This window comes from Euprymna scolopes, chromosome 13 (genome assembly GCF_053919585.1).
Source record: "Euprymna scolopes isolate OS-2025 chromosome 13, ASM5391958v1, whole genome shotgun sequence".
Lineage (NCBI taxonomy): Eukaryota > Metazoa > Mollusca > Cephalopoda > Sepiida > Sepiolidae > Euprymna > Euprymna scolopes.
Window position 1 is genome coordinate 66,075,470 of NC_136494.1, and position 21,786 is coordinate 66,097,255.

At 32.2% G+C, this 21,786-nt stretch overlaps 1 protein-coding gene across 11 annotated transcripts in view; it reads left to right on the forward strand.

The window, feature by feature from the left end:
• The window catches only part of LOC145292053 (WD repeat-containing protein 47-like), a 201,240-nt gene that overhangs the window by 139,985 nt on the left and 39,469 nt on the right, over positions 1–21,786 (forward strand). For 5 of the 11 annotated variants that reach the window (XM_080138082.1, XM_080138083.1, XM_080138085.1 and 2 more), the window contains one exon: positions 5,317–5,376. The exons of the other annotated variants lie outside the window; for them this stretch is intronic. In XM_080138082.1, the coding sequence (XP_079994208.1) occupies positions 5,317–5,376 (60 nt within the window). The remainder of the gene's footprint in view (positions 1–5,316; positions 5,377–21,786) is intronic. 11 annotated transcript variants of the gene reach the window in all.

The window sequence follows — 21,786 nt, forward strand, 5'->3', positions numbered from 1 at the left end:
TTCTGTTTGCCTGTTTCCCACCTGACTACAACTTGGATGTCTTCAAGTCCAACATAAACAAATTCCTGACAAACCGCCTCCTTAAGTAAGACACTTTATCAAATCTCCAATACTAACGATTACTATGATACTATCCCATTGATTACTGTACATGCAATAACCCTTATCCCGAGTGTCTTCCGGGCCTTGATAAGTGGTGACCTCCATGTTAAAAATAAAAAAAAAGTATATGCCTGACTTTTCTATCAAGTTTCAGTCATAAATAGCCAACAGTGTTTATTTTATTGATCTCCAATAATAAGGGGTGGGGGACACTTTAGTGATTGTTTAATCAGAGGATTGGGTGTTACTTAATAGGCTTTTCTCTTACTGGATTTTAAACCCCACCATCTTACTCTACGCGGATTATCTGTGAAGTTATCTCCAAACAATCCCACGAATATATGTGAACTGAAAAGGGCCATCACAGTCTAAATTAAGGAAATTTGGGTTTACCACAGTTATTTATGTCCTGTCTAGTTTTTATCATCGAATGTTGATAAAGCAGAAACTGAAACTTGGTGGACAGTAATTCATAGACTGAAGTTTATTTGTTAGTGATGGGACGACTCCAATATTTTTCCTAATTCTATACTAAATTTCAAATTCTGATACAATTACCGATTCTGATTCTTTATAAATCTCTAAATATTCAACTGTAAAGTTTTTTTCCTGATCACCCGTAAAAACATTAAAGGTGCATATATTTTCGCAAATGTAAACGCACACTTGTTGCAGGGATTTATCTAGAGATTTTAGTTTTACTGGTAGTTTAAAATCAATAAATATTTATTGTTTTATTATTACTGCTAGCAGTGGAAGCTTTTTTCTTAAACAAAATCAATTTAAAACTAGATAATTAAAGGAATCAGTTTTAGCATCGGAAAATAGGCACAAATTTTTCTAATTTCGTTACGAATTCAGATATCCCCAAAAGTTCCAATTCCAGATTCCGATTAATTGTCTCAACAGTATTATTTGTACTAAATAAGGTTAGCTTGCAAAAAGGATTGTGAATTTTACCAATTCCATGGGTGGCGTTTTTTTTTTTTTTTTTTTTTTTTTTTTCCCTGATTGTTGGGGGTGGAGGTGGGGGGTCAACCTGAATTTATTTGATGTCATAATTAAATGTTCCACAAGATTATTTCGTTCGAACACATAAGAAATAAACAAGAAAACTAAAAATCTTGCTTATAAAACTACTAGAAGAATACCTGTTCCAGAATGGGTAAAATTTACAACAAAACAGTTTTGCACCAAGCTAATGTCTCCTTACAAAGATTAAAATCAAAATACAATGCAACTCAACCTTATGTTTACAATCCTTATTCCCATTTTGATCAGAATTCATTACATGATTTGGATTCTTGAAAATATCTAAAATTTAAGGCTTGAGCTTAAGTGGGTCTTAAGAAGAAATTGAAATTCAAGGAATCTTCACTAATTGGTGTCTAATGACTATGGATACAATTTGATCTCCATTTGAAATATTTGAATTTTCAAATGGTTGGTTCTACTCATATTATTCCCCTAAAACTTTTGAAAAGACTAAAAAGAAACTGAAATTTACAGTTTATTAATTGATTCTTAACACCTATTGTTTAACTTCCACAAAAATCAGAGGTATATGAATTTTCACTAAGGGCTTCCATCCCCTTTTTAATTCCATAAAACTAAACTAAATATAGCTCACATTAATCTCTTACTTGTTCCAAAGTTCATAATGATCAGTCAATTAATTTAGAAGCGAATTCCGTACATAAAAATATATAAACATATACACATACCTAATTTTGTATAAATGAAGATAGAATTAATTTGTGCTTTACAGTAATACATCAAATATGCACACGTCTAAACTTCCTTATACATGGATATAATCCAAGTATCCTGTACCTCTATAAGGCAACCATTTGCCCATATATGGAGTATTGTCATATTTGGGCTGGTGCATCTGCTACTAGTCTCTCACTCCTAGATAAGGTTCAAAAGAGTCGCCAACCTAATAGGTCTTGAACTGTCATCTAAGTTCTATCCCATTGACAAAATGTAGCATGCCTCTGCCTGTTCTGCAAGTATTTTAATGGTGAATGCTCCGAAAAACTGCAAGCACTTGTACCCCCCAACAAGCAGCAAAATCCCACCCCTTCACCGTTGAGATCCCTAGATGTAAGAGAGCCTTCTACTCCAGTAGTTTCTTCCCCAGAACCGCTAGACTTTGGAATTCTCTTCCGGGTCCCTGCTTCCCCAACTGTACTGACATGCAGAAGTTCAAGTGTAACGTGAACCAACATCTTGCTGGCCAACTCCCCACATATTACCCCTGTAGCTTATGTCCCTGATAGTAGCCCCCTACATCAAAGTGGTAATGTGCCTTGTTTGGGGTGAAAATGTAATAAAAAAAAAATAATGAAAATAATCAAAAACTTGTTTACCAAACATTTGTAATAATCTAGTCTCTAAAAACATGTTGCCACAACTAATCTAGTGGCATAGAGCCATGGACAAATGTCATTATTTTAATGGGACAGACTGAAAAGAGGATATGAACTTCTGAGTCGTGCCTTTTATATTTGTGGCAACATTGCTAAATCAATGTTTGGCTGACCTTTTATCATGTGATTTGGGTCTCTGCTTGTTAGGAAAAATTCAACTCTAACAAAATTAATTGCCATAATCTTTTGTTATTTATTGGCTGATCATATGTATTATTGATTCTTGACATCAATTATTTTTCTTCTCGCTCGAGTGACTCTTCCCCATTGCCCAATATTGATTTTATTGGAAAATTTGGCCACAGCTTATTAAAGATTGAAACGTTTGTAGTTTTTGATTTCAATCAAAATTTAAAGTATCAAAATAATAAAACAAAGCAGCTAATCCCAATTGTACTATTAAACCTGATTTTTCATCAATCAGACGCCCATCCCCATGTAACTTTTAAATGCTGAGAATCAAGCAATGAAATACTCGCTCACTCATGTTACTAAATATTCATTTTCTTTTTATGTACAAATTCGGAAACTAGCAGTGACTCAAAATTGTATTTGGTGCGGGTGTACTGGTTATGTATCACTGTCTCAACCAGGATGGGCGCTCCCGGTATATTCTCAACAAAAGTTTGACCAGTGAGTAGCTGAGCACAGAACCACTGAAATACTGCTGCCATATCTGGGCAGGAGCTGCTAAAAATAGCCTATCCTGCCTTGACAGAGTACAAAATAGACTTTGTAGCTTAGTGGGGGATGTCCTTTTCTCTTCTCTGCAACCTCTCTCCCACAGAAGAGACGTTGTGAGTCTTTGTTTTACCGTTATTTCCATGGCAAGTGCTCGTCTGAGCTCCAATCTCTGGTCCCCCCCTCGCCAATCTTTTACGAAAAACACCCGTCTAGCTGAAGCCACTGTCAAAAATTTTCCCCACTCTCTATCTGTGCCTAAATCAAAACGTATATTCCATGAACACAGCTTCTTTCTTAGAACAGCATGCCTGTTTCCCACCTGACTAAAACTTGAATGTCTTCAAATCCAACGTAAACAAATTCCTGATGAACCGCCCCCTTAAGTAGACACTTTATGAAATCTCAACACTAATGTACAACGTACTGTACATGCAATAACCCTTATCCCTGAGTGGCTTCCGGGCCTTGATAAGTGGTGACCTCCTTGTAAAAAAAAAATAAATAAATAAAAAAATAAATAATTTTACGTTTTTTTTACAGAAAAAGAAAATATTAAAAAACCCAAAAGGACAGGTGAAGTGCTCTTTGGCCATTTCACCTAGAAATAGTGTCTCGGTGAAAGCGGTGGTCTTCATTTCCTCACTGTGTTACTATCAGAAATGACATCTGGCTTATAAAAATCTTGCAGCAACCAACAAAATCACTTCCAAAGAAATTTTCATTAGAAACTATCTGTATTTAGCTAGCATTACCTGGGAACATTTCTTTTTACATTTTTTTTTTGTGTGTTGTTTGCCTTCTTATTCTTTTACCAAAATGTTTTCTTTTTGAAATAGCATTCTAAACATTTAATTTAATTTTTATAGCATTAGTCATTGAATTATTAATTGAACCAAATTGTTATAAAACTTTAACCAATTTTGTTAAAGTAATGTTGTTTTTAATGTCTCTTTATAATGTGATTGTAAATAGCTTTCAAAACTTTTACTTTTTTAATATACGAGGATTTGCTAAGAATTTGTAAAACCAAAAATAATTTTCTGTTCAAGAGCTTCCAAATTCCTATAAAATTTCAGTCACAAAGTATTCATTTATTTATTTTTATTCTTTCAACTATTAACAAAAGATTAAAATAGGCGACTTGTTTACAAACACAAATTCATTGTAGTACATTTAATTAAATTTTTTTTATGATTTTTTAAAAAAAATTTTTACTTTAGTAAATATAGTATTAATAGTAAACAAAAAAATTAAACTTCTGTTTATGTGAGAATTAGACACACACACAAACGTTTTTTTTTTTTTTCCTCATTGCAGAGACTAGGAGTAATTTAGTTGAAGTAGCATGTTCTACCAAAAGTGAATTTAAACTTGAGCAGTAAATTTTTATATATATATATTTTTTATAGATTAGTAAATTTAATTTACGCCAAACATCACCCTTATCCTTCAGTTAACATTTAAAAAAAAGAAGAAATGACCAGATTTATGCAAGCTTTTCCTCCTACTTATATTTGCATTTTTCATGCTATTTCTCATTGTTGCCGTTTTCACTCTTTCACTTATTGTACTTTCTAACCTCCTTTAGTTGCTTTTTTTCTAATTAATTATAATATAACTGTAGAAAATTTAATGACTAGAGGTAAAAACGTAAACATTGGATTAATAAATCTCTCAAAATCATCCTAGATTGCCCTATGGTATGTCCTATGGCAGAAAATGCTTGAAGGTTGGAGAATACAACTGCTGAAATGTTGTGAAAATGACACAAAAGTAGATTGGCGAAAACTGTCTGAAACATGTCATTTTGAATACTTCTACTTAGAAATGTTGTCAAATACTTTCTACTTACTGCTATTGAACATTGCAATAAAAATTAAATTTTGGTTATATCATCTTACCCCCCCCCCCCCCAATCTCTTTCATTTCATCTCTTTTCAATCCATTTCTTTTTGTTTTTATTTTCATGTTTCTGTCTTTCTCTCTTTTTTTTATTATTTTTGTTTTTAATCATTTTTTTTTACCTTTGGATTTTCTAGTATCATTTTTTTTTTTTTTAACACTATTTTGTTTTTGTCTAAAAATTAATTATTGTCAGTTGGCATCAAGAGTAGTAATTCCAAGCCTGCAAAAGTGAAGCGATCGGCATCTATGAAAGGTAAAACAAAACCAAAAACAAAACTGCATGATGTGTGATGCTCTTCAATTCCAATTCTTTTCTGTTATGCCTTGAATATTATTTTTTTTTTTTTTTTTTTACTGCGATCAGTTGTTCACATTTTGGCAGATGAAATGCTTCCATACAGGTGGGAACATTCTCCATTCTGTGATGCTGGCTGTGAGCTCAGGACACCACGCAGCATGCTTGTCGGCTTGTTCGGCAGTGTGTGGAGGGGGCACTCCTCACCACCACTATTTTCACCATTTCATGTATGTATGTACGAGGGAGAAGTGACTGCATTAATGGAGATACAAGTATGTGGTGGGCGTAGACCTATTCATATATCAGTTGATGTTATATTTTTATCCTTCCATACTTTGGAAAATCTCAAGTCTCTTTTTTTTTTTTAGACAGTTTTAATTCATTTTTCTCAACTCTATAATCATCATCTTTTTAAAAGAATTTTAAAAATACAGTAGAACCCCGGATACAGTGGCCCTAGGATACGTTTTTTTTTTTTTTTTTTTTTCAGGTTATGATGTGGAATACAATGTTTTTCTGGCCCCTGATTACAGTATTTGCCCTGCCTTACAGTGTTATTTATAATGTTATTATATACATATGTAATTATATACTGTACTGTATTTTGTTACTAATTTTTAATGCTGTATCCCAGGGTTTGACTGTATTATTTGGAATACTCTGACAACGGCACTTATGTTGGATGTTATTCTTACAATGTTTCAGCCAATGCAACTCGGGAATTTTGAACTGAACCTTTTATATAATTCACAGGAGATTGCTTTCATTTGATCAGCCATACAAGAGCTTAGAGTAATTTTAATTTTAGTGTTGCCTGAAAACTGATTATTACTGAAAACATTTATCTATTGCACAATGTGTCCATTTTGAAAATTCATGAGTTTGACCGGATGAACCTGAAAGAGGATGGAGGTGACATTGGCCAAAATGTTGTGAGAATAATATCCAAGATGAAAACTAGTTTGAATAATACAAATAATAATTACAAATTATCAATACTCATTTAAAAAAAATTTGGGTGGGGGGGAACATAGTTTATATTTTTTAATTTCTTATTAATGAATACATATTTTCAGTATTAATTTTATCACAGTAATTAATCCAGTTGTATTGCTTAATTAAGAATGTTCTTCTTAATATCTAGTCATAGCATAAATGAATATCTTAAAGCAGTTGTATCCAATCACAGTAACTCTGCACGGTATTGTGATGTGGGGGGGGGGTCTTTTATCTTGACACAAAACATGGCACATTCATCATAAAAGGAAAACTGATATTTATTAATGTTGTAACAGGTGGTAATAATAGAGATAAACAGTAGTATAATTAACAAAAAATGTATTAGTAAAAGTATGTTACAGAAGTACATGTCATGATTCTGTGGCCTTAACTGCCACAAATCATGGTATGTACTTCCCTCCCACTGCAGAATAATGACACAAGATCAAAAGGTGGACAGAGTCAAGCCAGCTATCCTAAAGAAGGAGCACTGACCTTTTATAAATTGCTCAGACAGCCCTATCAGCATTCCCTGGTCAAGATGCCTCAGACAGCCATAAACTTACTCTACCTGAAAGACAGAAGGGTTGACATCCTAAAACTATCCAAACAAATATTCCAGCTCGACAGATAAAAGACCATCGAAATAAGTTTTTTGGCAGACTGATTTTCAAAATAAGAACCTCAACCAGCATGTGTGTTGGCGATCTCAACCTGACACCAAGTGAAATGGCGCAAGTCACTACCACAATGTTTACATGTAATTATATTTATTGTTTCTGAGTAAGTCCATTATTCCTGGAATGGGTAGATTTGCTTACTCCATAACAATTAACTTAAATCTCGTAACACTCGTTTATTTATTTGTACTTAAAACAGCATTTCACCTGGAGTCGATTGAGCCGGATCTATCCATCCTCATTACCTTGTTCTTCGTAGAGACCGACCAAGCCTTATAATTTAAAGCCAATGATTTGATGATCTCTATCTATTCACTGTTTCAATGATAAACTCCATACATATGGAGGTCCAGGTTGAGTTCCGGGTCAGCTTTAACTGTCATCAATTGAGTTTTTCTTTGTCCAATGTATTGCTTTTTCCAACTCTGTAGGAGATCTAGGGCAATCACTACAAAGATAAACTCTCCTGGTTGATAATAAATAGTATGACCCAGCTAGTGTAGACATCTTTTGAGGATGACTTGTCATAGGGATTTAATTTTACAGCAGAAACATATTGTGTTGTTTGAGAAGAGGTGTTGATATTGAACACGGAGAATGCAACACAGGCAGTGGTTATTGAAAAGTAGAACTAGTCGCCTTTGTGTGTCAAGTTAGGTATATTTCTCCCAACTATATCCATTCATCTTCCAATTTATGTGATTTTCTAGCTACGATTTCATATATTATCAGCATTCATAATTTTTGATTTAGGATTAGTTTAAATTTAAAACTATTTGAGTAAATTGAAATAAAATGGAACACAAGTTTGAAGAAACCAATCAATTTTTGTGATACTTTCATCTCTGAACAAAACACATTTTTTCTTCCAGCTAATCAGAAGAATTTTCATGAGCATATTTTGAAAACTAATAGTTTTGCTTCATAAAACATGAAGATTGTTGCTACAAAAACAATCTTTTCATTTTTGTTATACTTGCATATCATGTGAAATCAAATTATTAGAAAACTCTGAATTTTCAGATGGCCGCAATACAAATTTATGTTGTCTGTAATCATGGCGCCATATTGGAAAGGTTTGGAACTACCGCCTTAAAAAAACTGAAGATTATTTCATTTTTTAAATCTAATGTTCTTTGGTTATTATCTGTCAGATTAAAAAAAAAAAATTTTTAATAGTGCCTAAAGTATTTTACGAGAATCGCATTAAATAACTAAGTGTATAAAACTTGAAACACACACACAAACACACATGCAACATACACACGCATATACATGCACACATTTTTTAATTGGTTTCAGAATGTATTATTTTAGTATGACTTTTGGTGAAGAAGCAAGATAGGGTAGTGGTCATAAAACCAATGTAATAATACTACTTCAAAGTCAAAAACTAACAAACAATAAGTTTTAGATGGATTCTGACAAAAAAAAAAAAAAAACCCAAAAAACCCCAGCAATTCTTCCTCCTTTGTCAGAAATATTGCTCATGGGATGTGAGAATTAAAGGACAAGCAGGAGTTATGAGGCTAAATTCAACCTTTTTCTTTTCTAATTCTAATGATTTCTTTATTATTGGAGTGGTATTGATTAATAATAATAAAGATAACAGCTACATTGGTTTTACAACCACTATTTTATCTTGCTGTCTCACCAAAAAAAATAACACTAATATACATTTATATGTAAAGACTGTGCTCTATTTTAGAAAAAAACGACAATCTCCATTTTGAAATAAATTATTGCCTTATCATAACCAATGACTTAAAATGCACTAACAAAGGCATGTTGTGCTTTGCATGAGTTAATAAACATTTAGCATGTAGCCTAACTTTTTTATTGTACATCTAACCTCTGACTCATGTTTCACATACCAAATGAAATGTATCTGTAAAAATATTGCAACAAAACTTAAGACAAAAATAATAAATCTTTTTGAAATTGTAATCTGTAAAGAAGTAACATTTTAAAAACAATGTAATTTTTTTCAAAGTGTTTTGTTAACTGAATGGTATGTGGTAATCAAAAGTTGATGGCATATCGTACAATGATTTAGTGATAACTAATAAGTGTAAACCTCCGTGAAACATTTCTGATGGTTAATTCATATGTGAGTAGTAGGAGGCAGAAAGAAATTGATAAAATCTAATAGTCAAGGGGGGAAAAAAGCGAGATTTTGAAGGTTTTCCATTGTAAATAAAGATTAGATTATAAAATGACATATATTTGACTTTTTTTTTTTTTTTTTTTTTTTAAAGTTTATGTAGTACTCAGATCTTGGGGTTATCACTTGATTTCTTTGAGTGATATACAAGGGCTGTTTCAAAAGTAAAGATTACCTTTTTTTTTTTTTTTTTGAACTCAAAAAGTTGAAGAGCTACTAAGAAGGGAGTGGTATCATTAAAACAACTGACCTTTTGTGCTCCGAAATGTATTTTTCTACATAATCACCACCATTCTTGATGCCCTTTTGTCAGCAATGAACGATGGCTGTGCATTGGTACGTCTGGAGTGCACTTTGTCATACGATGGTTGTTTGAAAAGTAAAGTCAATTTGTTTGTTTTTTTTTATCTCAAAAAGTTGAAGATGGGGGTGGTATCATTAAAACGAGCAATCTTTTGTGCTTTGTGCTTCAGAATTTGTTTTTCTACATAGTCACTATCAGTCTCAGTGCATTTTTGCCAGGAATTCAAGGACGCATCTCTGCTTCAGGCACACATCCATGGTAGAAGTTGCTGTTTTAGCATCTCACACTGTTAATATTTACTACAAAGAGACGAAACTTTCAAGCCATAAATGCATAAATTCAGTCATCATAACAATGCAGTTTGCAATTCCCTTTGATCCATTTAGAGTTGAATAAAAAAAAAAAATGTGAGACATTACTTTTGGAATATGTTCATATATATCCAAGTGCTCATTTAAGGATCTTCTCTACTTCCTGAACCTTAATTAAGTAAACAGTTAAGAATAATAGTTTTCTCAATCGACAAATTATATTAAAGTTTCTTAAGCTTACAAATTCTAATTCAAATTCACGCAATACTCACATTGAAGAAAAAAATCTCGAATTTGTTTCAAGTGAGCCACTGCAGTCCTCTTGATTAAAACATTCAGAGGGGGAAAAAATCACCCTTAAACATCATACAGATTATACTTGCCATGAGGAAGGAAAATGAAAAAGAAAACATGAACTGTTTCTATGTCTGAAGATGATGTTATATCATTGAAACTTAGTTGTTGGTTTTAAATTATTTAAATTTATTTACATTTTAAATAAAAATTCTGCATTGTATTGTTTTTAAACTTCCGATTCAAATTTCCCCAACACTTACATTGAGAAAAAAATAATTTCTTATATTAACGCTTATTTTTCTTTTGGTCTTTGCTTGGTGATGCCAGATTTCAAGACCAGAATTGAGCTGGTCTGGTGGAGTATCCAGTTTGCTGTTGCTAGGACAAGGTGCATCATTACTTTAGTCATATGGATCAGTGTATAGTGATGCTAATGGGATCTCATTTGATCTTTAAAACTTATTTTTTTATTAATGTTCGGTCAGGGTTTACTTTGTCAGAATGCCTTGGCAAACCCTTGTCGAGAGAGCCTGAAAACACCCGAAGGAACTATCTCATAAACATTCAAACTCTCTTCTGTTCCTGAATTAGTCAAGTAATTTTTTTTTTTTCTTTTTACATGGAAATTGCTTCAGACAAAGCATGAAGCCACTTGATGTTACTAGCTAAAAATAATATAGCTTCAAAGTCAAAAACTAGTAAACAGTAAGTGTTATTCTGACCAAGAAAACAGCAATTCTTCCTCCTTTGTCAGAAACATTGCTCATGGAATAGGAGGAATTAAGGACAAAATAAGGGAAGTGGGAGTTGCAAGGCTAAATCCAACCTTTTTTTTTCCTTTCTAATTATTCATTTGTCCTACATTAATGAACACGGCCCTCATTAGGTAACACTGCTACAGTGCTAAACTAAGTTTTTCTAAAATGGTGGTGTTAGTAAATAATATAGAATAATGCTATAGTATGGAATCTTGTCGACCATGTCCTGACTAATGTGTTCTGTTAACATCTTAATCAAAAACTCTTCTGTCTGTCTTATTGCAATGACATCTTCATTGGTTTGTGTGTGTAATTCATCGTCCAGTGGGAAAATCAATTCACAATGTAATCTTTTCTATATGGGTGGTATAAGTGTATCAATGGACAGTTGGGGACATGGACAACACATATCAAGGAGGACTTGGCTGAATTTTCAGGTCCACAGGTATTCCACTTTCAATGGTGGAATAACGATTGGCTAGCCATCTCATATGACCTTGCTCAAGAGTGCCATGCAGACTAGAGAAGTAAGTTCAACTTGACCAAGATAGACACGATTGCAACGACAACAGTAGTAAAAGAGCTGATGCTTTATAATATGCCAGATATTTCTTTAAAAAAAAACAAATTTTCATGTGGGACAACTTGAGAATTCATTTCAACTTAAGAAACAAATAAGTTTTTGAGAAAACCATGTAGATATTTCAGTTTTTGTAATCAAGGCTAAGTTTTTTTTATGAATAAAACATTTTTGTTTTCCTTTTTTTTCTTTTTCAATGACCATGTGCCTAATTTAAAATATGCAATTAGCTGATATCAATGAACATTAAAAATGAACATTTGAATAGTTTTGATCGTTATTTTCTTCTGCGTTTGTCTACTGCAGTAGGATTTACATAGGATTTAAATCCTCTCATAGTATTCATTATCATTTAACTGTGAATCTATTCATCTCATTAACCCTTATACTAAAGAGTTTGTTTTACTGTTTTTTTTAAATGTTGATAAATGGTAACAGAAAAAAAATGTTACTTATAAAATCAGTTGATGCAGTTGCCAGGTGGTTTGAGAAACTAATTGCAAATGCTGGTGCCCATAATATTTTCTGATTAAAAAAAAAAAAAAAAAACTCTGCTAAACACTTTCTTAATGTTTTATATATAAACACTTGAGGATAATGGTTAATGAGATGCGTAGTTTAACAGTTGCATGATCATTATTATTCAGGTTTATATTTCATTAATAAATTGCAAACGTAAAAATAGTAGGGATATGTTTCCAGTACTTCTATATTGAACGAATGAAACAAAATATTGAATTTCAAGGAAAACAAATAGTACTTACATCATTGTCATGTGCAAATAGCAACATATCCAAAAATTACGAAAAACAAGAAGTTAGAAAAATAATTATTAATGAAAAAAGAAATTTGTGAATGGAAGCAAAATCACTATATTATGCTTATGAAAAAGATAAGTTGACAAGGGAGATAATTGAGTTTTGTTGCTTACTTGACATGACAAACGTAATTCAAAATGTCAGATAAACTTTATTACCCATATAAATTTTATCGGAAACTGTTTTTCATTAATAATTATTTTTCTACCTTATAATTTTCTGTAATTTTTGGATATGTTACTATTTGTGACATGATAATTATGTAGACACCATTTGTTTTACTTGAAATTTAATATTTCGAATTTTGCTCATTCAATATAGAAGCACCATAGTTTTGGTGCTATTTTGTAAAGTGCAGATGTATTCTATTTTTAAAACATTTTTGTTTTAACAGAATAACATCCAAATGCTCCTCATCCTCCATTATTTCTAATGTGTTAAATTACGATGTTGAAAGTAGTTCTTTTTCTTTTTTGTTTTTATTTATACATATTCTAAAATTCTTTCGTCTTTCTCTCTCAGTATTATATGCATACACTATTCAGTTACATAAAAACAAATTGTTTACACAGGGCAACAGGTGTAAGTTTTAATGTTGGTAATTTTATTCTTGGATTTTGGAATATCAAATACAGATATACTCAGAATAATATATATTTTTTTCTTTCTTTCCTTTATTAAGCTACTAGCAGGGGTACCTGGCGTTGTCCGGGTGTTTGGAGGTGTGTGTTGAGCATAAAAGAAAAAAAAAAGGAGTAGTAGGAAGGCAGACTCGAAGGCGGAAAATAAAGTGAAAGAAAAACTGACATCTTACGGCTACGCTGTGATGCCAAAGGAAGTGAAAAGCGTTCAAATTTAGCGATGTCAATAAAAAGATTGACTTGCAGAAGTGAATGAATTCACGCAGGTGCAGAAATGAACGTCTGGCTTTCTGCCGTTTTATTTATTTGTTTCCCAATGATGTTGGGGGGAAACCAGCTCCCCCAAAAAAGGGGCATCTCTAGCAGTATCCAAATGAATATCAATTGTCTGATATGAAAGATTTCCCCACATTTATCAAAGCTGATTGCCTTTCTGGATGTCTCTGCCAGAAGACCAGGGAGTTGCATTTGCTTCAGTCAGTTTCGCTTTATTTATACGAAAAAAGACAAACACGGAACTAGGGATTTTTTTTAAAAGTCAATCAAAATAAATGTAGAGATGACATCCGTTTTTGAATCGAAGATATTATAATCTAGGAAGTATAAGGAAACTTTGAAGTAAATGTAACGTAGTCGCGAACTCCCCCCTCCCACCGAAAAAGCCCTTTTTGGACATACAAAAATGCGCATGGGCATTTCACCTTTTATATATATAGATGATCATAAAACCATTAAAAACCACATAACATGCAGCCGCAGCCGAGATTGAACTCACCACACAAGTTTTTAGTGTAATTCAAATCTTGTCCATAGCTGAATACTTGATGCTTCACCAGGGCTATCAAGGGTATTTTTTATCGTGACACCATCACTAGATGTGTTGCCTACCACAGCTTAAGAGAGACCCATCTACCCTCGAAAGAAGGATGGACTGTGCTAGTTTCTCAACCTGGTATTTTACCTTGCGATAAATACAGCGCCTTGCCTTTCCAAATGGTCACCCATCTGGTACTGGCCAGGCTCAATGTTGCTTAACTTCAGTGATCTGGCGAGAACTGGTGTCAACGTGATTAGGCCGTATTATTAAATTGATAATTTAAAAAAATTATTTTTAAAGTAAAAAAAAATTATTTATTAAATATTAAAACCATTAGCAATAGACAGAAGCTTCTAAGCTAATTAGGGAATGCATAAAACTTATCACAATAGTTAGTCAATACAGAACTCCGAAAATGTGATGGTGATACATATTCATTCACAGAATTCTGAGGCAGCACTTTTTGGACTGCAGAACTCAGTGTGAAAGGAGATTGTCGTACATCTCTGAGCAAACATCAGTGTGATTATGTAGAAGGTCTAATGTGAATGTATATCATTGCAAAAACTGTACGAAAAAAGTTTTCTTGAAGTAACATTATTCAAGAGCAACTCTTATATTGACTAAAACACAATTTTAGACAATTAACTGGATTATCTAGTGTTGTCCAGGTTTGGGTGCAGGATAATATCTACAAGGGGACTCTTTACATTAGAACAAAAAAAATAAAATATTGCCACAGTTTACAAAAATTGCTCCTCCAATGACTGAGGACAGAGAGATGAAATGTATTATCATAGCAAATGCTATACTTCCAATTATTTACTTGCAAAATATATCAAAATACACTTTTACACGAATTAGACACAAGGCCATTAATTGAGTGGGGATATTGTTTATCATACTCTCACATACTCCTACCTAAAAATGTAACTGTTGAATACTTTCAATTATTTATTTGCAAAATCATATCAAAGTACACTTTTAATTTTATACAAATTAGGCATAAGGTCATCAAAAGAGTGGAGATGTTGCTGATGATAGTTTCACATACTTACTCCCACTCATAATGCAACTGTGTTGAAAACCTACTTTATTAAAAAAAAAAAAAAGTACACAAATATGCAACAGTGGACTAAATATCACTATTATAACATGCAAACCATAAGATTAATAAAAAAAAAAAAATTACAACAGTGCATGTTCTGTTTTCATGGAAAATAATTTTTGGCAAACTCTGTTGTTTATGGTGTACCACAACATTAATGTTGTTTCATTGTTTGCCACCACAGTATATGTTCTCATATATTCTCATAAAAAATGTGTTTTTAATATGCACCTTCATGTTCCATATAAAGATTTTGATAAGGACTATCTTTTATCAGTGTATACTAGCAGGCCGCCTGGTGTTACATGGTCATAAAATACATTTAAATATATTTTAATCGTGCAGATTTCATATTTATTACTATAGAGCCTATTCTCTATCAATTAATAATGATTTCAAAAATTAAAAAAAATTATTTGGGTGCCATCAGCTTGAGTCAAACCCCAAAAATATAGCTCTTCAGTCATATTTGCTATCATTTGAACTAAATTCATACACATACAAAAACATTTGAAAAATAAAGTCGTTAAAGATATAAATGTATATTTGCACATGTGGAGGAGATACACATTTAGATGACTTATGTCTAACAAGTTCCAATTTTTTTTTTTTCTTTTTTTTCTCCAATTTTGACACCTTATGACTAAAAACCAAATTGAAATCTATATATCAAGTTTCAAGTCTTTAGACCAAAAATTGACATAGGAGGTTGATAGATACCGTTCCTCACACACAGACGAGGTCACTTTTATATGGATTTATTTTTGTTGGATTGTTGCTCTTTCCTCCGATTATTTCACTACAAAAATGAATTAAACATCACTTATTACACTCTTTACAACGTTGTCCTCTATCTTTGTCCTCCATTTTATAAAAATCTGTCCTGTAGTGTTTGGAGTCTATGAGTGTGTTTTAGGGATGGGTGGGCATACTGGAGTTTTGCTACCTTCAAAAATAAAGCAAATAAAACTAATTAGTTATTTTTATGTATACTATATGTATATATTTTTATGTATACTGTATGTATATATTTTTATGTATACTGTATGTATATATTTTTAGATTTGACTGCAAAAGTAGGATATCTTCTTGATGCATGTGCTTTGAAATTAAGATTATTATCATTATTATTATTTTTTTTAAATCAAATTTCCCTATACAACTACAGATAAAGTGTGCACGTTGACAAGCAAAATAGTGCAGTAACAAACATTCGCAGAGTTTTAGTAGTACAGACTAACCTAAAAAACAATGCCATCTATGGAATAGTTAATAAAGTTCACAATATCGTGTTTGATATAAGTAAACTTCAGTCTATGACTGACTCGTCCACCAATTTTCAATCATGAATGTTCAAATCTGTGATATCACCATTCAGTGATATGGGGGATACTTTGGTGATCATCTCATCAATAGAAGATTCTAAATGGGCTTCACACTCCTTAAACTGTTGTCATATTTATGCTGGTGAATTATTTAAGGGTTCTTATATCTGTAATTAGATTGGCCCTATCTTTTCTTCTTCTCTATAAACTCTCTCTCACAGATGTGATGTTGCTAGTCTCAGTCCTTTTTAGTATACGTGTTCTTCAGAATTGTCTAATCTATTCCCTGCTTCCTTTGTTTCAGGTCGTTTGACTTGTTGGTCTAGTGGTCGCCATCAATTTGCTGTTTTGATACCTCACTGTAATACAGCTTTCCTATTCCAGTAGATTCTTTCCAAAAACTGTAACTTCTCTTCCTGCTGTTTTCTTCTTAGTTATAAGTTGGTATTTTCAAGATTTAGATCAAAAGTCATCTCTAGTTTTTGTAATAATTTGTTTTTTATTCTTGTTAGTTTCTTGCATCAAGTGAATGTCTTGTCTGGAGCAATTTTCATATTAAAAAAAAGTGAAGCATACATGGTGCCTCATGAGTGCACAGTGAACGAGGCATAAAAAATGACTAAGTTCAGCCCCCCATTCCCACCATTTAGCCTCAAACGTCCCCAGGGGACGTCAAATCCTGGTGAAAACGGTACAGTTTTAGGCCTTAACATATGTAAATTTGAGTTCTACACCATGCAAAAAAAGGAAATGCCTAAGTCCATCATTTCCCCCCATTTAGCCCCAAAAGTCCCCAAGGCCATAACATATTTTAATTTGAGTTCAGCACTCAGAGTTTTCCTGGAAAATCCCTTCTGTTACTTTTTTTACTCGTATCATATTTAATGTTTGTGCAAAATTTCAAAAAATTCCAACTCATAGTTATTGAGAAAAGTGTGGACAGACGAACGGACAAGGGTGAATTTACAGGTCTACCCCCCCCCCCTTTTGTCGGGGGACTAACAAAAAATAACACAAAACAAAAAAAGACATCTTCCACAATTTTTATCTATGAAATTCTTTTAAAACAAATGTTTATTAAAACAATCCTCAGATTATTGCTGAACTGAAGAGCCAAAATCAGAAATTCTAAGAGAAGCATATCTGAGTCATTGACAATTTTTTTTTTTTTTTCATATTGCATCCAGGTGTGCTTCTCCCTGAGCAGCAGCAGCAATAATAATAAAAATAAATAAATAAAAAACGGAGCTTGTCGTACATTCATGACTTAATGGATTAGTCAGACATAGACTGAAATTTATTTGTACCAAATGTGGTTGGCTTGAAGAAAATATTGCTTTATTTTATTAATTATATTATTTATTAATGATTCCGTGGATGGCTTTTTTAGATCACGTCATATATAGACCAGCCATAAATTATTGCTTTATAGGCTTGCACTAATCATTTCTAGGCTTGAAGTAGGCATTACGAAGCTTGTTACTTTCTGCTAGTTATGACATTCAGCTCTGGCTTGCATTAGCTTGTATGGTCAGCTTTTCAGGCATTCTTAAATTGAATATAGATATCAATTGAATGTGAGCATTGCTGTATTTTTTTTATTATTATTAAACACGTTGTTGTACGATTTATATCACAATGCAAATTGAGCATTTAATGTTGCCTCCATGTGTAAATCCATTGTATCCATCACTTGCATTCTGTATCACTAACATTCCACATATTCAAACAAAATAAACACATGCACACACAAAACACTTGAAATTCATTACCTGACTCTTTCTCCTCTTCATATTCAACCCCAGTTTTACATCTGTTGAACAGCTTGTAGAGATTGATTTCTAAACTAACCCATTTATAACTAGTTTTATTTATCCTATTTTTTCTCTGAATTCATCTTTATCCCTTCCTCCCATATTTTCCTTTGCCTTTCATTGTCAACTCAGCCTACTACCTCAACTGTTCTACATTTAATAATCCAGACACTGATCCATTCTTTTTTTCTTCATCTTCGCCTTCTTCATCCTTTTTCGTTATCCTCATCACTTTACATGCTAGCATGTGCTGGACGGCTTTTAGAAATTAACCCATCCCTGGCCAGATCTTTATTTATCTGGTTTCTTAGATATTTTTTTAATGTTTGGCTGCATCTTTTTTTTTTTTTTTGTGAAAATTAAGAAAAAATGTTTTCAACTATCTCTGATTTATCAAATCTGCTAATGTATATGAGCAAAATTGCATTATTTTAACTGGATTATAACTTTTTTTTATTATTATTCAAATTTAAAATATTACTTGATTTAAGATTTATTACATCTTAAGTCGTTGTGGAAAAAAATTTATGTGCAATTTAAATTTTTATAAATATACACTTCAATTGATTTTTATTTTGTTTGCTCTCATAAGTAAAAACTTTTCTTCTCATCACTCTTTTACTGTTCCAATCATTTATTTCACTTTATCTGCCAGAGATAATATAGCATACAATTTTGGTGTCCCCCCCCCCCCCCCCGTAAAAAATTTGATTCTTTTCATAAAATTGATTGCAGTTGTTCTTTAATTTCAACATTCATGCAAATCATAAAATTAATAAAATATATCTACCAAAGTGCATGCTCTATTTTTATGGAAAATAATTTTTGGGAAAAACCTTTTCCTTTATCAGCAAACTCTGTTGTTTATGGTGTACCACAACATCAATGTTGTTTCATTGTTTGTCACCACAGTCGCTATTCTCATATATTCTCATAACGAATTTGTCTTTAATATGCACCTTCCGGTTCTATATAAAGATTTGGTGAGTGATCTGCTTCAAACACCGTAGAGAAAGGTTTGGGACTAATCACAGTTTTGTTGTATTTGCCATGTGTGTTGGAATATTGTCTTATTGGAAAACTATCTTGTATTCATGTTTTATGGAGTATTTAGATTTTTAAAGCAATCTGCTTTCTAATTTCTTCATTATTCATTTGCATCACACTATAAACTCATAACGTCCAATAGATGAAACATGGCAACATTATAATTATAACTTTATCATTCATCATTGACATTCTAGGATGAACATTTTACCTGATCTTTAGAAACCACATCCTGTAGTGTGAGATTTTTTTTTTCTCAGAGAACACATTAAAACCACTAATTTGTGGTGAGGAAGTTAATCTGCTACATTCTTTGGATAGTTAGTTTTTTTTTGTTTTTTTTTTTCACACGACTTTTAACAAATTATTGAGTCTAAAACTTATTCATTCAACTTTTTTACCTTGACATTTTTTTCTTTAACATTTTTCTTACCGTACCATTTTTCTTACCGTACCATTTTTCTTACCGTACCATTTTCCTTACCATACGTTTTTTCTTATTAATATTTCTGTAGCAATTTTTTTGTATGCTTTGACAAGGCTTTAGAGGAGTCCTTTTCAGCCTGGCTTTATCTCATATTGCAGAACCTATTCTCAACACTTTGGTACCTGTGACTTATGTATCTGCATTGAATTGTAAATAATGCAACCTAGACAGTTTAGATTCTTAAATGTTGCTGATAATCAGGAGAATGTAACGTAGCTGGAGTGTTGTTCAATCCTGACACTGTACATTTACTTTGTCAACAGAATTTGCTGATTCTATTTCTGTAGCCGCAATGGTCATATGTCGTTTTCATCCTAGTAGACTTATTAGCGTCTCTCATAAATGTTTAAAAAAAAAAAAAAGGAACAGTGTAAAATTCTTGTATTTGAACAATCTCTGGGCTTTTAATTTATTCTTGGCAGTACACATATAAAATGACCCCTACCTCCTCTCCTGGGGGCTGGAGTAGGAAGCAGCTAATCGAACTTGACTATTCTCTTTGATGATTATGTGACAAAAAAATATTTTGCCTGCCATGTAGGATTAATAGCTTTTTGTCATTGTGACATCACTAGCGGGACATATAACCCTCATGACTTTTACTTGGATGATCAATTCTGTTTAAGTCTCAGGGTATCTAATTTTTCTTACATAAAGTTCCAACTTAATAGTAAGATTAAAAATAGGTTGGAATACAGAAACTGAAAGGAAACATTTATTTTATTCAGGGAGTGAAATATTGACTGTCCTATAAATATGATATTGGGTGTATGTGATATATTTTAGAAATCAAGAGGTCATACATTTAAGATAAAATTTACACATTATGGTAAGGAGCAAAGCAATTCACACAAAGAGTTACGTTGCACTTTTGGCAACAAGTTAATGGCTTATTATTGTAAGGCTCATTTATACAAGTTCATACATCAGCAAACAAATAGAACTTTAGCAAATTTCACAACAATTTTTAAGGTTCTATCAACTCTCTGAGAGAATTTAATGAATATTGATGAATTTTAACATTTCTTCAGAGTAATTATGCAGTAAAAGCTGTACTATCATATATTATCTTATAGATTTTAAAAATAAATTATCTGGTATCTTATTTATAGGACAGTAGAACCTAATAGGTTAATTTTTAATCTCATGTGGAAAGTTAACATACTTTACAGACTTGCATCTAAATATTATTTCAATAATATTTTGTCTTAGTTTCTTAGATGTAATTGTTTATTTCAGCTCTTGTGTGAATTTTTTTATATTTCTGTTTAGAGTCTGTGAAATACGACAGTTTGACTATTTCGTCTGTTTATAGAAATATGTGGAAATGGTAAATATGTTAATTGGGTTAATTCATTTAAAACAGTCTCGCTTGCATACACTATCCTTCTGGGTTTTTTTTTTTTTTCTATTTAGTTGTCTTATAATTTATGATAGTACTAATGTAATTAACCTTGAAAGAAGTACTATTTTAAGAAACTTGTAAATTTTAAGAATTTATCTTTTGTTAAAACTCTGGTAGCCATGTATATTTAGTAGATGTACATTTTTCATCTGGTTTTAATATTTAGAATGCTGCCAGTGTCTGACTCGGGGGGTGAACAATACCAGGCAATGTCTTGTGGCCAGGGTACCCAGATGCATTATAGAATTGATGCATACTGTACATAGCTAAACCACCCAAGGCATTAATAATTTCATCAATACCAATTTTCTCATGCAGTACAAATTATAGGTTTCTTTTTAGCAGTTTATAGCTGCACATCCACTCAATCATGGCATGATCGTTATACATTTCTTATGAGATGAAGCTGGATTTAGGGTCTCCATCCCAGTTCCAACATTCTTGACCATCACCCCAGATTTAGGATTAGTGTTGGAGTCAATGAAGAGCCTGGTTTTGTCTTCATTGTCAAGCAAATTCAAGAGATTACTAATTCTACAAATAAAAAAAAATTCTCTGCAAGGACATATGACACAAGTCAGGCATAGAGTAAAGTTTATTTGTATTAAGTATAATCGAAGTTAAAATTTTTGATAATAATTTCATGGGTAGAATTTTGGAGGAAGTTTCTCAATACTAGAATCCATAATTACTAAAACCATAACAGATGCTCAACTGAGCTTCACTTTATTGTCCCCTCTGCAAGGCAGTCACAGCAAACTCCTGACTAGCTACAACCACTAATAACAATTTTCCTTATTCTCTATCTGT